Source organism: Eupeodes corollae, chromosome 1 (genome assembly GCF_945859685.1).
Source record: "Eupeodes corollae chromosome 1, idEupCoro1.1, whole genome shotgun sequence".
In the NCBI taxonomy this organism is placed as follows: Eukaryota; Metazoa; Arthropoda; class Insecta; order Diptera; family Syrphidae; genus Eupeodes; species Eupeodes corollae.
In genome coordinates, this window is record NC_079147.1 from 167,587,694 (window position 1) to 167,603,683 (window position 15,990).

The window sequence follows — 15,990 nt, forward strand, 5'->3', positions numbered from 1 at the left end:
CATTAGAACCTTCTTCAGTGGATCTATGTTTGGTTAAGAGCCAAGGCTCTAGAGGGTATCCAGCATAACCTGAATTTCAAATGATTATTTCCTTTACAAAACCTATCAACCAAATAGGATTAGAGTCACGCAAGTATTCCTGCTCCAAATGTATTCTAAGGCCACTTATGTTCCAAATCATTGAGTAGTGAGATGCACCTGGATGCGAGGCATAATATTTAGGTTAAAGAACCCCTTTCGTTATAAAAAAGGTGTTTGTTTATTGATAGGCCGACAATTCCAACATGTGTCGCGTCAATGCATCAAACAACACCAAGTATCTTCTGTTATGATGTAACTTGATAAAAACGAGTCAGTTTGATAATGTCTCAGTCAACTACTCTTTGTTTGAAGTTAAGCAATTGTGGAGACTATGGTATCAAGTCACGGGCTGAACTCTTAGTGTTATATTTACTTAGGATCTTTTTATCCTTTATTATACTCCAAAAGCTTGGTTATGATACTCGTCCAATTGAATCGTGTTTAGTTTTCATACAAAACACTTCCTTCCTTTTTTCCGCCTAACGTATTTTTATATTTAATTTTTGTATGATTGGATCTCATTTCTGAAAAAGGCAATCAGCTAGGTTCTCAGATTCGGATGAAATGAAATCGAAAATCGAGTAAAATTTTATTTTAAGGGTTCTATAATTCGATTGATTTCATAACTCCCAACACTTTTCGAAATCACGTCAAGTGAAATTAAAGCAGTTGACATGTATCACATAAGTCAATAAAAAATATGGTTCATTGTCATAATTTGTAGGATTGTTTATTTGTTTATAATATAAAATGTTATTGTGTTTTTTTATTTGCACTGTGTTGATGCACATTTGCGGTTCTTTGCGATAAGTATTTTATTAATATCTGCTGGGAAAGACTCTGGTATAGAAAAGTATAGTTTCTGAATGGGCCTTGAATTTTGTTTTGAAAAGAACGTTGTTTTTGGTACAGAGAAAATATTCCCTCAAATACAAAGTAAAAGCTGAAACTTCTCACGAATCGAGTTCTATAAAAAAGACTTAAAATTTCCTTTAAGTGCAAATATTACTGTTTTAAAAAAATACCTCTTGTCGAATTCAAACCAACCAACTTAATGTGCAATTTAAAGAAAATAAACTGAAATAATTGCAAACAAAAAGAAATTAAAACTAAAAAATGTTTTTTGAAAAATATTTTTGTTTATTTTTTTTTTGTTATCACTTTAGATGGTGTTTTTAATTATATTATTTTGTATCTTTCAAATTTCTTTTAAAGTAAGCAAGTGCATATAATTCGAAGATATTCTTTTTTTTCAATCCAGGATAATTTTTGAAATCAAATTATATTACGCATTAATGTTTAATGTATGTATAATAATAATATATACGTATTTACTTCAGTTAATATAGAGAATACCACACATAAAATGGTACACATCTGCTATATATATAACACAATAGCCGATGACTTTAAACAATATAATTTTTAAAAATATAAACTTAAACGTAATAAATCCTTGAATTTTTATTTTCATTTACTTGATTTTCAATGTAGTATTATCGCATTTTAACGTTTATGAAGATAATATATATATGTATGTTTTCCTTTGATTCATAGCTAAACACTTAACTGTTTGATCAATTGTTTAATTTATCTTTTTTCTTTTTGTTATTAAATATATAAATTTATTTTATTTTTTTTCTGTTTAGCTAAATGATTTTTTTCGTCTTTATATTTTTAAACTTTTTTCTCTGCATAGTTTCTAATTTAGAATGCTTTAGTGGTTGTTCTGTGTTTATACAAAATGTACATTTTGATATACAATGCACTACGATTAATTATTTAAATAGGTTTATATATAATTAGTCTAAGCGAACTTTATGTTTGCAAATGTTATAACAACTTTTTAAATGTATTGTGTTTCAATTTGTTTGTTTTTTGTTTTTTTAAATACATGGTAATAAATGTTTTTTGTTTTTTATTACGATAATTTTCAACACACAAAAATATACTTTATTTATTGAAAAAGTAAGCAACTTCGATTACCATGGTAATAAAAATAAATTAACTTTTTCAAAAAACATTTAAATATATCGTTTTGTTTGTTTTTCTGTTTTCTAATCGTGTGTTTTTTTATTTATGCTTCTACTAAACTTAATACCAAAGACAAACGCACTATTCAAAAGCTTTTACACATAAAAGTTGCATCATCTATTTGATTTTTTTTTTTTTTTATAAATAGGATGCTTATAAAATAACATTTTACACAAAATCATTATGTGTCACGTCTTGAGTTAAATGAAATTCCAATTGAATTAAATCCTATACATCCTTAAAACAAAAATTAGAAACATCACTCAGAAATCATTGTTTTATTTTTTTTCTTTTTTCTTCTACATTAAATTAAATTAATTATAAAAAACAAACAAACAAATAGGGAGAAAAAATACACAAAATATAAAAATTTAACATTGTTTAACAGTAATTAAATAATAACATTAATAATTAAAAAAAATCATAAGGAATTCCCTAAAAAAAAACAATGCTTAACAAATTCATATTCATAAGTTTTTTAACATTGTTTTTTTAGTTCTTCTTCATTTTACATATACATTCCATTTTCAATCATAAATTGCAGCATAAATGTTTTTCTTTGTATCCTTTAAAGTTAAATTAAATAATAAGATTAAACAAATAATAAAACTAAAAACAAAAAAAAATTAAAGAAAATAATATATTAGTAGGTAATTTCAAATTTGCAGAAATTCATTTTAAACAAATGCCCAGCATTCGAGAGTTTTTACAACAAAGTCTTCTTGTGGTGATAGGGGTTCGTTTCCATATGTACTACATGATTGTGATCGGCCTTGATTCAAGTCGCCGTCCAACCATAATCCAAATCGTCCGCTAAAATGATACAAAACAAAATAAATATTATTAATAATGCAACCTGAAGAACAATAATATCTGAAAATACATTATTATATGAAACCTAAAACAGAATGACTTAGTTAAGTTATTTAATTTCAGTTTGAAGTTTACATCTTTTGTTTTAATTGAATTTAAGAGTTATAGAAACTTATTCCTTACAACGTTAATAGCTATAATGACTTTATGACAAAATTTTTAACAAAGCTATAAAATAATACTTTAAAACTAAAATTGCAAAACAACCCAATTATACAAAAACAGCACATGTTAGGTTAATTATTATAAGTTCATTATTTGAATAAAAACAGCTTTCAAAAAAACCTTTCTTGTAGCTTGTAAAAAACAAATTTAATTTATTGGGCTGATATTAGATCTGTCGTGGACCCGAAAAATTAAAAAAAAATTAGCATTGATTTAAGAATTTTGTTTTGGTTTACTTGAAGCCTTTTTATGTACATATGTCTCAGAACAGTCAAATCATACTGGAGCGCACCATACGTTAGAAAAAGTTGAAGTACAGTTTTTTAAAACTAAGATTTTAATATGATAAACCGATATAGTGTTTTTTTAAAGATTTATCTTGTGCACAATGATAGATATTTGAATTTTAAAAGCAAGTTTTTATCGAATGTGACATCAGGTATTTACAATGTTAAGTATGGTTTGGGGAAGGAAACTTTGTTTTCTCCGTCGAGTAAACCATATAGCTTGACATTTATTAGAGCACCTGGTAAGGAAACTTAGAAGAGTTTCAAATGAACACTGTACACCGTGGCGCTTTCTTGGAAAGAACACTTGAGATAAAAAGAGCAGTATCATCTGCAAACATGGCCAATTCGGTATAATTTTCAAAATGATGTAGGTCTAACATAAAAATATTGAAGGAAATGACCCTTGTGGAACTCATTAACATATATCACGCATGGAACTCATCAACGAATATCATGCATGGAAGACTTCGAAATTCCCGTGTGAGCAATTGATAAGGTAGTTAGGAAAATTTAAACAGAATTATATAGTTTGCAAACAAGTCCGATATGCTAAACCTTATAAAAGGCTTCTTTTATGTGGGAGAGGACCTCAAACCTAACTAACCGGTGAGGCTGGAGACAGCTGCCTAGTTAAAGGGCAGTTTGGAGACGCATGTTGGTTGGGGCTCAGGTGGAGTACCAGACTGTAGCGCTACCTTAAGTAAATAAGTAATTTGTTTTGGGATTTTGTTAGGCAATTGGCAGTTGAAATAAATACATTTTTTAAGAGATACACAATTTTACTAGTATTTAATTTTCGTATACTTTTATCAAGTAATACACTTGAAGTTGAAATGAAATTGTTCCTTTTCGAAATATTTTTGATAACTAATATATGCATATAAAAATGACATGGACATTTTAAAGTAAACTATGTATTTACACTAAACATTTTAATGAAAAACATGTAAAGGGGTTTATTTGATAAAAGATAAACTCAAGATAAAGATTTCAATGCTTGTATTTCTATAACTTCATAAAGGTATGGCTTAAGTGTTTACTACACTATTAGTATGTATTATGAAGAAAAACAAATATGATGGCAGCCTCTAATTTATTTGTTTTTAATGTAGATTATAAGAGTTATCTTTTTGTTTAAATTTTAATAACAAATCATACCTAGGTCATGGTGTAATTATGTTCACACTAAAATGAAGAAAGCCACGTTTAATAAAAAGCAAACTTCAATTACATTTGTCCACAAGGTTTTCTTACTGACATTAAAATTGCACTTTTTCAGTTGGTATTGGTGGCCTCAATTTAAATCCGACTTCAAAATTAATGTATCACGTTAGGTTTTCGAGATATCACTTTTAAAAATTCGAAAAAAAACGTTTATGTATACACTTCAGAATTTCAGAAAGTAGTAAGCTTATAGCAAGCGTCAAACTACGATCAGAGGCTCATCATAAGTGCATGTGTTAGTTGTTAGTAAAAAATAATACAAATATAGCCTAACACACGCACAAAATACAAAACAAAATTAGCATTTAACTATTACAGAACAAAAAATTACGATAGTGGAGCACTGGTTCTAAACAATGATTTTAATCCCACCTTATTTAAATTTAAATCTATCGATGAACAGTTTAAGTTATATAAAATGCTCATTCGACTTAAAGCTTCATTCTTGCCATAGTTAGTTCTATGGAAGTCAATATGTATAAAATCAAACGTGCGCAGGTGATGAGTTCCGCCCCGGTAATTCAAATGTACACAAGATAGCAAATAAGGTGCATCAATTTCACCATTAATGAGTTGATGAAAAAATACTAAGTCATTATTAACACGCCTTTGATGGAGAGATTGCATTTGAAGAAGTAGAATACGATGTTCATAGGGAGGCAGATCATAGGGATCTTCCCAAGGAAGACCTTTTAGAGCAAAGCGAATGAAATTATGTTGAATTGATTCAATACGTTTTCTATGAATTTCGTAATAGGGAGCCCATACCTGCGAAGCATATTCAAGATGAGGACGAACATGGCAATTATACAAAGAAAGGGTAACATAGGGATCATTGAACTCCTTTGCCCAGCGTTTTATAAAACCAAGCATAGAACTTGCCTTATTAACAATAACATTGATGTGATGTGTAAACTCTAAGTTGGAACAGAAATGTACACCTAAATCTTTAAATGTGGAGACACGACAGAGTTTTTGCTGTGATATACAGTAGTCAAATACGTTACTGATTAGTTTTTTAGTGAAAGTTATAGTCTGGCATTTTAAAGGGTTGAGTAAGAGGCTATTTTTCCCACACCAAAATGTGAAACTATCAATGTCGGCTTGTAAAAGAATACGATCATGGTTTGACTTTATTATTTTGAAAATCTTCATATCGTCAGCAAAAATAAGAAGTTCACTTGAGCGTAGACATGACGATACGTCGTTAATAGACAGGATGAACAGAAAAGGGCCAAGATGGCTTCCCTGGGGAACACCAGATTGAGCAACGAAAGGTTCAGAATGACAATTTCTAAATTTTACCTCGTAGGATCTGTTTTCAAGGTATGACTTAATCCAAGCTAAGAAAAATGGTGGAAAACCAAGAGCCTTAAGTTTAAATAAAATAATTTCGTGGCTTAGTTGGTCAAAAGCTTTAGAAAAGTCAGTGTATACACAGTCAACTTCATAACCTTGTTCTAAAGCGTTTGAACATATGTTTGAGAATGTGAGGAGATTAGTAACGGTTGATCTTTTTTTCACAAAACCATGTTGCTGTTCGCAAATGATATTTTTACTAAAATATGCTACGCTTTCACAAACAACTTGTTCAAATACTTTAGGAATGCAAGAAAGCTTTGCAATGGGCCTGTAGTTGCTTATATCCGACTTGTTACCTTTCTTGAAAATTGGTGTAAGAAATGACTTCTTCCATATACTGGGAAATTTGCCTGTTTTTAGGGAAAGTTTGAATAAAAACGTAAGGGGTTCAACTAAAACATTACTACACTTTTTTAGTACTATCGGGGGAATACCATCAGGACCGGCTGAGCAGTCATCATTCAACGTAGATAAAAGATCAAGGACCGTACTCTGTAGTACAGGTATGTGGCTACAGCTAGTTTGCGAAAAAGTGTGATTATTATGAAAATATACTTCATCAACTTCTTCAGGGCTATTAACAAATGACTCACGGAAATTCGTCGCGAAAGCGTTACAGATATCAAAAGTTTTATCTAACGAAAGGTTCTTGTAATTGAAGATAACTGGAAAGCCATCTGATTTTTTCTTTGAGTTTACAAAATTCCAAAATTTTTTAGGATTCTCTTTCAAAGAGGTGCCCATATCAGTAACATAACAAGCATATAAATATTTAGAAAGAGATTTAAATTGGTTAAAGAGTTCAACATAAAAAGAGAAGTTGACTGGAGACAGAGTTTTGAGATACGTTTTCCACGCCTTATTTCTTTTGTTACGCAGTAAACGCAATTCTTTCGTGTACCAAGGATGGCTAAAGTTTGTATTTCTTGATTTCTTTATCGGTACATTTTTTTCAAAACAACAATTAAGGATCCTATAAAAAGTTGAAACTGCTTCGTCAATGTTAGAAAATGCTAGTGTATCAGCAATTCCAGAAATGGTTAAATCTTCAGACAACTGCTGGAAATTGGCTCTTCTAAAATCAAAATTATATAAGCAATCAAAAGAATTACTGTGATTAGTAAGGTGATTACTTAAGTCAAAAAAAATGTCCAAAGGGGGGTGATATTTGTCAATATTAGTAATTCCTGATCTAGACTCTAGAACAAGAGTACTAATAGCGTCAGAAGAAAAGACTAAATCGAGAATTCGATTTTTTGAGTTTTTAATACAGCTTGTTTGCTGTAAGTCAGTAAGAAGGACTTTATCGAGAAGAGATAGTTCCATTTGTGAAGAAGAAGGAGAGGCTTCAAGGCAGGATTCGTCTTCGGATGGAATCCAGTCAATGTGTGGTAAATTAAAATCACCTAAAAGTAAGATATTGGTGTCAGAGCTGGACAAATTTATAAGATAGTCTAATGCCAAGGAGAGATCGTTATAAACAGACTCCAAACTTTTTGGAGGAATGTAAACGTTTAAAATGAAAAAAGTCTTAGTCTGTACCATTATCTTTACACATACCAGTTCAATTGATAATACAGATGGAAAAGATACAGAAGAAGAAAAATATGTATTTTTTACCGCTATGAGAACACCTCCACCTAAATCCTTTGCATTACCAACATGACGATCTTTTCTGTAAACTTCGAACTCTTGACTAAAAAGTTCTGTGTCGGAAAAGCTTGAATTAAGCCACGTTTCTGTCAAAACGAATACGTCGTGTGGAAATGATTGGGAGTTAAGAAAAATGTCAGTAGTCTTGCTACGAAGTCCCCTTACGTTTTGGTAGAAGAGCGTAAGCCTGTTAAGTTTTTTGATTTGTTTTTCAAAGAAACACCCTGTTTTTGAATTTGAGTAAATTCTTTGACTAAAGTCTCTTCGGGCCATATATTTGGGTTGCAAATAGAGTCAAAGTAAGTGGGATTCGTTATTAATTTAAAAGAGGAAACAAAGCTTTTTGGTTTACTGATCTTAGTACACCTGATAGATGAGCTGGAAGGTATGCTCTTGGTAGATACTAAGTGGGAAGTTATATCTTCTGGCGTAGTAACTGGGTCCAGACGAGATATAAAAATTATTTTTGGTTTGGAGACAGCTTTGATAGGGATGACGTTATTTATTACAGTTCCCGTAACGGTGTCACTATTGGAAGCTAAATCTGAGGCAACAATTTGAGGTATATTGGGAGTAACTTTTTGAAGCTACCTAAATTTACAAAGTAGATTTTTTTCAATGAAATCCCTGATGGTTATCTTAATCTAGAATACTTTTCTGGAATATTCAGTTGAAATATTTATATTATTTTATATAATATTCGAACAAATTTAAAAAGTTGTTAGATATCATCTGTCTTACAAAAATCTTAAAGAAACGTTTAAACATTTTTGCTTAAATGGTTTTCCAAAGGAAAAAGGCAAAAAGATTTGAAAGTAAGTTTGGTTCTTGTAAAGAATCTACTGTCTAAACAATTCAATTATATCAAGTTTTTGAAATATATTTAAAAGTATAAAAATAATACTGAAAACTTAAACAAATAGTAAATATTAGATTTTGGATTCGAAATCAGCACTAAAAATTAAGTCCAAAACGTATTTTATAAAAATATTAAAGTATAAAATTCAAGTTTTTCTCGAAATTTCATATTCTGAACGGCTTAAATTGTATTTGAAGGAGAATGATTCAAAATCATAATACAATTTATTGTTGAGAGATTATTTGAGTTTGAACTTAGACTTCCCGTTTTTGGTTGTTTTTAGAATTTTTAAAGGGTTATTTTTTAAAAACTTAATGTGATAGAAAAATTAAAGGCGATATTCGAATTAAGAACATCCTTTAAAAAAGTATTCTAATATTTGTGCAACAGAGAAAAAAATAATTTTGTCGATTAAACACCAGTAAAACAATTTTTTACTTGTTTTAAAATATTAATTGCATTATTTTTACGAATCATTATGTATTTGTGGGAACTCAATATTCAACACAATTTAATGACTTCTATTTAGCTAATATTTTGTAATTTTATTTATTTGTTCATATTTATTTAAATTCATTATACATAGCGTCTCGCATATGATGCGATATTAATGATTGATTAATTAAAAAAGTATACAACGCAGGGACGACAATTATTCTATTTTTTTTGGCGCCAATAAGTCAAGTAGGTAGTAATAAATAATGATGTTTAAAATAATTTTGTAAAGATACTTAATTTCTACAAGATAAACTTTCGAGAACCACTTGCAAATGTCTGCTTGATTGACATTAGACAGATAAAACTTAAAGCAATCAATAACAAGAATCAATTTGATAGATCGTTGACTTCTACATTTAACTAAATGATGATTATAGAATTAAAAGCTTATAAAAGAAAAACCTACACATGATTGAATTGTTGTTATTATAAAATTTTAAAAGGCATTATTTGAATGCATTTTTGTTTTTACTTCCCTATAATATCATAAACTACATACAGCTGTGTTCAAAAAAGTGCATTTGATTGAATGTAAAAGGGTTCATATAAGTGCTATATTAAACTAACTTTGAGTAAACTTTTTTAAATTAAAAAAACAGAAGTCATTTTATAATTGGTTTTTATTTTGGTTTTATTTCTAAGAAAAATAGAATAAAATTAAATTAACACATGTAATGTCTTGTTCAAAGTAATAGTAGCATTTAAAATATTTAAACAAAAAAGTCAAAATAATTAACACAAAATTAATAAAAAACATTAAATTTTAGTATTTATAACGGCCTTACACCAACGCAACGTTGAGTCTACTAAACACTGGCAACGCTCAATTGGATTGTTTGCCAAAGCAATCATAGAAACATCCTAATATCCTTTTTAACATCACCAAATTGGTTTTCTATTGGATTGAGTTCAAGTGATTGTATAGGCCAAACCATAACCTAAATACCGTTGACTCGAAATCATTTTTAAGCTGTTCGACTCGTATATTTTGGGTCATTATCCTGCTGAAATATCCATTTAACAGGCATTACATACCCAGCGTACGGCAGCATATTCTTGTCTAAAATATTCGCATAGACATGCATCAGCTTGTACTACAATTAGGATGCATTGGCTCTACTCCATAGTAGTAAAAGCATGCCCAAACAATTCTTTTTGAGCCTTAGTGTTTGACAGTTTTTGTTTTATATTTTGGATAAAATTCTGTGTTGGGGGGAAGGGGCTGAACATATTGCCGGGATCTTGCACCACCAAAAGGAACAAACTTACTTTTATCTGTCCAAAGTATATTACGCCATTTTTCCACTGGCCAGTTTATGTGATTTTTGGCAAACTGAATACGCTTTTGAGTATGGTTAACAACAGTCTTTTACGTGGGCTTCGTACGTGGAGATTATTTTCTAAAAGCCGCCTGCGAATAGTCACTACACTAACATCCAGATTTAAGTACATTTGGATCTCAAAGGACGAGTCAGAAGGCAAAATTTTACTAAACCTGACAATACGACTATCGTCTATGGTGGCCAGTTTCCTCTTCCTTCAGGTTTCGGTTCGTTCGTTATTATTCATGGCGTTCGCTATCATCGGAACTGTACAGCTTATTTTGCCTTGGACTTCTGCATATGTTTAGACTTCTCTTCTCAATTTTTGTTTAAGTTCACATTTTTTTTAACTTGAACAATGCTTTCCACTGTCCACTTTATCAAATTTTAAGATGAAAATACTTCTTTTTAACTCTTCATAAAATTATGTTTTTAAGTTTAACAAAAATAATGTAAAAATATAAATATTACAATGTAGATCGACTCTACTATTATTTTGAACACAACTGTATGGTTTAACTAATGTAATGAAATTTCCTCATCAACTTTTAACTGCTTTTAAATAATAGAAAAATGTACTTACTCTCCAGCACCGATTGACAAACAATCAACATTGCCTTTAATGAAATACAAATTTTCACCAGTCCAATGGAATACTTTGTAACTGGGATTGAATTTGTACAATAATGACTCTCCGGTACCATAAAAATGATCAGATACATGAAGTGAACAGGATGTCAGAGCTCCAAAAACCTTTATAAAAATTAATTTAAAAAAAAAAACATTAAATAAATAAATTATCACATAAAAAGTCAATAACTTACATTGTGATCTGTGTCTTGGATTACAATTAATACAGGACTTTCTAGCCTCTGCATTTTTCTGTAGAGAGAATTTAACGAGAAACCATGCTGCGATGTGCTAAATACTAATGACCAAGAATAGCCTTCGGCTCTTGCAGGTAGATGTGTACATAATTTTTCGCTAAACATAAATAAAAATAAAAATATTTGTTTAATTAGTTAAAAAATCATTATATTAAACAAATCTAAGCTTACCGGTGTTCTTCTGTTAGGATTTCTGTTGTTCCAATAAGATCAGGAATTGGGAATTCCAAATCAAACGACCCCGTTGTGAAGAGAGATGCTTTTCTGTATTCGTCCGTAGTTATAGACAGAACCTATTATTTTTTTTAATTTAATTAAAAAAAAGAAGAATATTAGTTGGTTGTTATAAATCATGGTTGAAAATACAAAATCAAGTGTAAATGTAAAAGTGTTTGTGTATACAGCAGCATAAAGGTATTTTATTTATTAATAATGTGACACTACAACGAAAAATCTAAATTCTCAAAAACAAAGAGTTTTCAACTGAAAAACTATAAACATCTATACATTTATTATATTAATTAATTAACTAGCAGCGATTGTGTAGATTGTTTACATACATTTTTTTTAATATTATTGTGTATAAGTTTTTTGATGTGGAGATTTATTTTTTAGGGATTGAAGAGTTTTAATTGTAATGTAGGTATATTTTTATGAAGAGTTTTAATCTAAGAATACATTCAAAAACATACATAGTTTAGAGGAGTTCTTTAGTATAATATTTTAATTTAAAATACATTTTCAGGGAATTTGGAACTACGTTAAGAAATTATAGAAGGCAAGAGTGAAATTTAGAGAATAATGTGGTTTTTGAGGATAGTTTATTTCCTATAACACAAATTTCGAAAATATGATCATGACTTGGTGTATGAAAATTATTCCACATAACAATATCAGTGTTTTAAGAAACAATTATGAAAGTAAAGGAGGTGATTAAATTCAATGAAACCAACATCACGTTATTTAAAAAATTCAGCATTATTTCCTGCATATGGTAAAGGTGTCAAAATATGATATAAACGCTCCCTACAATTAAAAGCTTTAAACGGGAAAACAGAAATGATTTCAGCCTAGAGTCAATATAATTTGTCATTTAGGCCTAGGGTCAAAATATCTTTTAAGATTCTGATATATCTACCAATATATAACTCACCAGCAACATCAATATTTTTAATTATACTAAAGCTACAACGAGACTTATGACTTTGAAAATTGCATATACATACAATTTCATGAGTCAAGTTAAAAATTATTGGACAAAAATAAAATTTGATACAGTTAAGGTTAGACGACAACAAAATAAACTGTGGAAACAACTAAATTACTATAATTTAAAATAAATACTATGGCCACTGGTTTTGTTTGTTTGTATGTTTGTTGACATGCTATATTTATTATAAAATTGCATTGCAATTATTAATATAAAATAAAATCGCTATTTATTAACACCTGCGCGTTTTCAATTTTGATTTTAATTTTAAATGAATAAAGCAAGAACGGGGACTGATTTTATGATATATTTTATTACCATAAGCACTGATTCGAAAATGTAAAATGTATTGAATTCATATTGAAATAATTACAAGACTTATTGGTATGCTAGATCATTTTCATTTTCAAGCCTTATTCTGTTAATTGTAAACTTTTTTAATATGATACAAAACTCCTTCTTATTGAATAGTTGCCAGAAATCAAAATCACTTCAGTTTGTCTTTCAATTTTCTTTATTCAAAAGAAAAATAAGATTCGAACATTTAATGTGAATTATTAACAACATTTTCAATAATAAACAAATACATCGACGATTTTATTGCCTTTAAATAGAATTGCAAATTTATCTGCATCTTAAAAGTCCAAAGAGACATAAGTGAATGTTGTTTAAACGTAAATGAGACACATTATTTATTGCAGTTTATTATTATAAAAGGCACATGGTTAACAACGCCGAGTAAAATAAATGAATGTCCCATAATTAAAAAAATTACAATTATTACGATACAAACATTTTGGACACAATTTATGAACAAAAAAGACGTACTTTTCAATTGAAAAATTATTAATATGATGGATTATGGTGACAGCCAATCTTATAGGAAATTATTGAGACGTGTCTTTTTTAAACCACGGAAAATTAAAAAAAATACAAATTCTACAAACGAATAAAAAAAGACTGACTTCAAAAGTGCATTGTTCAACCAAAAAGAATTTGTTGATGTTCATGTCTCTTGTTTTAACTTTTAGATTCATCATCAATTACTTATTATTTTAAAAATAGAATTTTCACAATTTTATGACAGACTAAGGGTGATATCATAACGAGATACACATTTTTTTAATAATATACCAAAATTCACAAAAAATAAAAAAGAATTCACGATTGAAGAGTTAATAAATATGAGCAATTAAACCGTCTACAAGAACTTGTTTTCTAATGATTTTTTGTCAGCAGAAAAAAAATATCTTGAAATAAAAATCAATGCGAAGACAGAAGATCGTAGGGGCATAATTGACACAAACGGATATTTCTATTTTTCATAAATCATTTTTTCATACATTGTCACATTAAATATTTTTTTTTATAGAAAACAACTTTCGAAAGGAATCTTGACCCATTAATCCAGTGGTGGTAATTCCATATGAACAAATTAATCCCACAAAACAACAATATGCATAAACAAATAAGTAAATAACTAAATTCATTCAAAATACAAAAACAAAAAAAAGTATAAAAGTCACGCGTGACCAAAATATTATTAAATTTTATTTTATAAGTTGAGTGAGAGTGACTTAAATGACATCGAATTTCATTAACATTGTAGAAAAGGGGCTATATGGATACTTTAAACATTGTTTGTTTTCAATTTTATCGTTATACCATTATTAATAATAAATAAATCATTCAAACACTAACAGTTCTGTTTATATTATGAGCAAAGTGCGGCAAACTAAAGCTCCTGTCACGTTGATATTTTTTAGTATTTTTCTTATTCATTTTGTTCTCTTATAAACCGAAAAAAGTAAGTATCCGCCACAGAAACTAAACTAACTCAACTAACGTCAACGTTAGCACAATGATTCCAACTAAACTTTAACATTATAAATAAAAGGTATTAACCCAACACTCTTATGGCGGCTGTAACAGGTAGCAAGCACCAAACGCAGTCAGGTGGGTTAAGTTCAGTAAAAAAATAAAAAATAAAAAACAAAAAAAAAAAAGAATTTTAAAAAAAGACGAAATATATAAAATAAATTAAAACCGAAAATCTTCAGTGTGTCAGCGCGTTGGCTCGGTCTTGTCATTTATATGATATTGTGTGAAGATAACTGTGATGGATGCTATATTATTGTTATTATTTTTTATTATTGAGATAATTATAATACTCATGCAAATATTATATTTTAGTTATGTTATTAACTTCTATTTTCCTGATTTTTTTTTTTGCATTCGTGGTTTATGAAGCTTATTCGAAATTTATTTAGATTCATAGGGTATGTTTTAGATTTTAGTGTTATTCTAAAGGCTATTTTCTTGACTAATTAGAACTCGATTGAGTTGTATCCCATTTCTTCATCAAGTTCTAAAGCGTTAATTCTTTGATTTAGATCTTAAAATAGAACTAAGATATATTAGACCCTCACATTTGGGGGCTATGATATTCAAACTCGGTTTAGCAATGTTTTTAATAAATAAATAAAATAGGAGTCTGTTGGAAACAAGGGCCTAGTAACTTGCAACTCTCAACTATTCCCGTGTGCGAATAATGTATTCCGAGATGAAGGGTATTTACAGTTTTAAGCCGAATCCGAAGCCTATTAGAGAAAAAGCACTTTTCATGACGAGAATTACTCTTTGTTAATTCTTCGCAGGAGGCAGTACCCGTGGAAAATAATATGCAATAATAATATATTGTAAACAAATATATTACTATGGGTGGTCTGTTAAAAAGTCATAAATAGAATGTAAATATGTAACATATTGTTTTAAAAATTTAATTAATTTGGTTTGACGTCACATTATGTAATACAACATTAAATTCAAGTCGATAGCGTTATTAGTTCGTGAGATATAAAGGGTGTCCCAAAATTAACGCAAGATTTGAATTTGCCGCCATTTGTGCAGTGAAGTGTTGGCAACCCTGAAAAAAAGCAATTTGACTGCTAACAGTATAGGGTTATTAAAAATGGAGCGTTACACGATAGAACAACCTGTCTTCATTATTAAAGAATATTTCAAAAATAGTGAAAGCTTGGCGGCTGCAGTTCGAAAATTTCATACAAAATATGGTCGGAATAGTGTTTTAACTTCGTCAACTGTGAAGAGATTAATTGAAAAATTCATGGAGACTGGATCCGTTGGAGACGCCAAACACACCAAAGATCTGTGTCTTCATGCTTACAAAATTCAATTAACACAACAATTGAAGCCTAATGACCATGGACAGAGAAGAGAGTTTGTTAAATGGATTATTGAACATCAACAAATGGACCCTGATTTTTCGAGCAAAATCATTCTAAGCGATGAAGCACATTTTCATCTTGATGGCTTTGTCAATCGCCAAAATTGCCGAATTTGGGGTTCGGAGAACCCACATGTGATTGTCGGAAAACAAATGCATCCATGGTGTGGATTTTGGGCTGGAGGCATAATTGGGCCATATTTTTTTGAAAATGATGCTGGTCAAGCAGTGACTGTTACTGGTGCTCGATATCGCGACATGATTACACAGTTCTTTCTGCCAAAA

General features: G+C 29.5%; 1 protein-coding gene across 27 annotated transcripts in view; it reads right to left on the reverse strand.

Annotated features, from left to right (window-relative positions):
- Nucleotides 1-1,676: 1,676 nt before the first annotated feature.
- LOC129954025 (TLD domain-containing protein 2) overlaps nucleotides 1,677-15,990 on the reverse strand; it is a 331,572-nt gene continuing 317,258 nt past the window's right edge. For 23 of the 27 annotated variants that reach the window (XM_056067629.1, XM_056067634.1, XM_056067630.1 and 20 more), the window contains 4 exons: nucleotides 11,420-11,541; nucleotides 11,186-11,345; nucleotides 10,945-11,114; nucleotides 1,677-2,928 (listed from right to left, as the gene is read on the reverse strand). In XM_056067629.1, the coding sequence (XP_055923604.1) occupies nucleotides 2,793-2,928; nucleotides 10,945-11,114; nucleotides 11,186-11,345; nucleotides 11,420-11,541 (588 nt within the window). In that variant the 3' untranslated portion in view covers nucleotides 1,677-2,792. Of the gene's footprint in view, nucleotides 2,929-10,944; nucleotides 11,115-11,185; nucleotides 11,346-11,419; nucleotides 11,542-12,401; nucleotides 12,426-12,776; nucleotides 12,796-14,123; nucleotides 14,319-15,990 lie in introns of those variants that run through there. The other 4 variants (XM_056067639.1, XM_056067642.1, XM_056067645.1 and 1 more) reach the window with 4 other exon arrangements.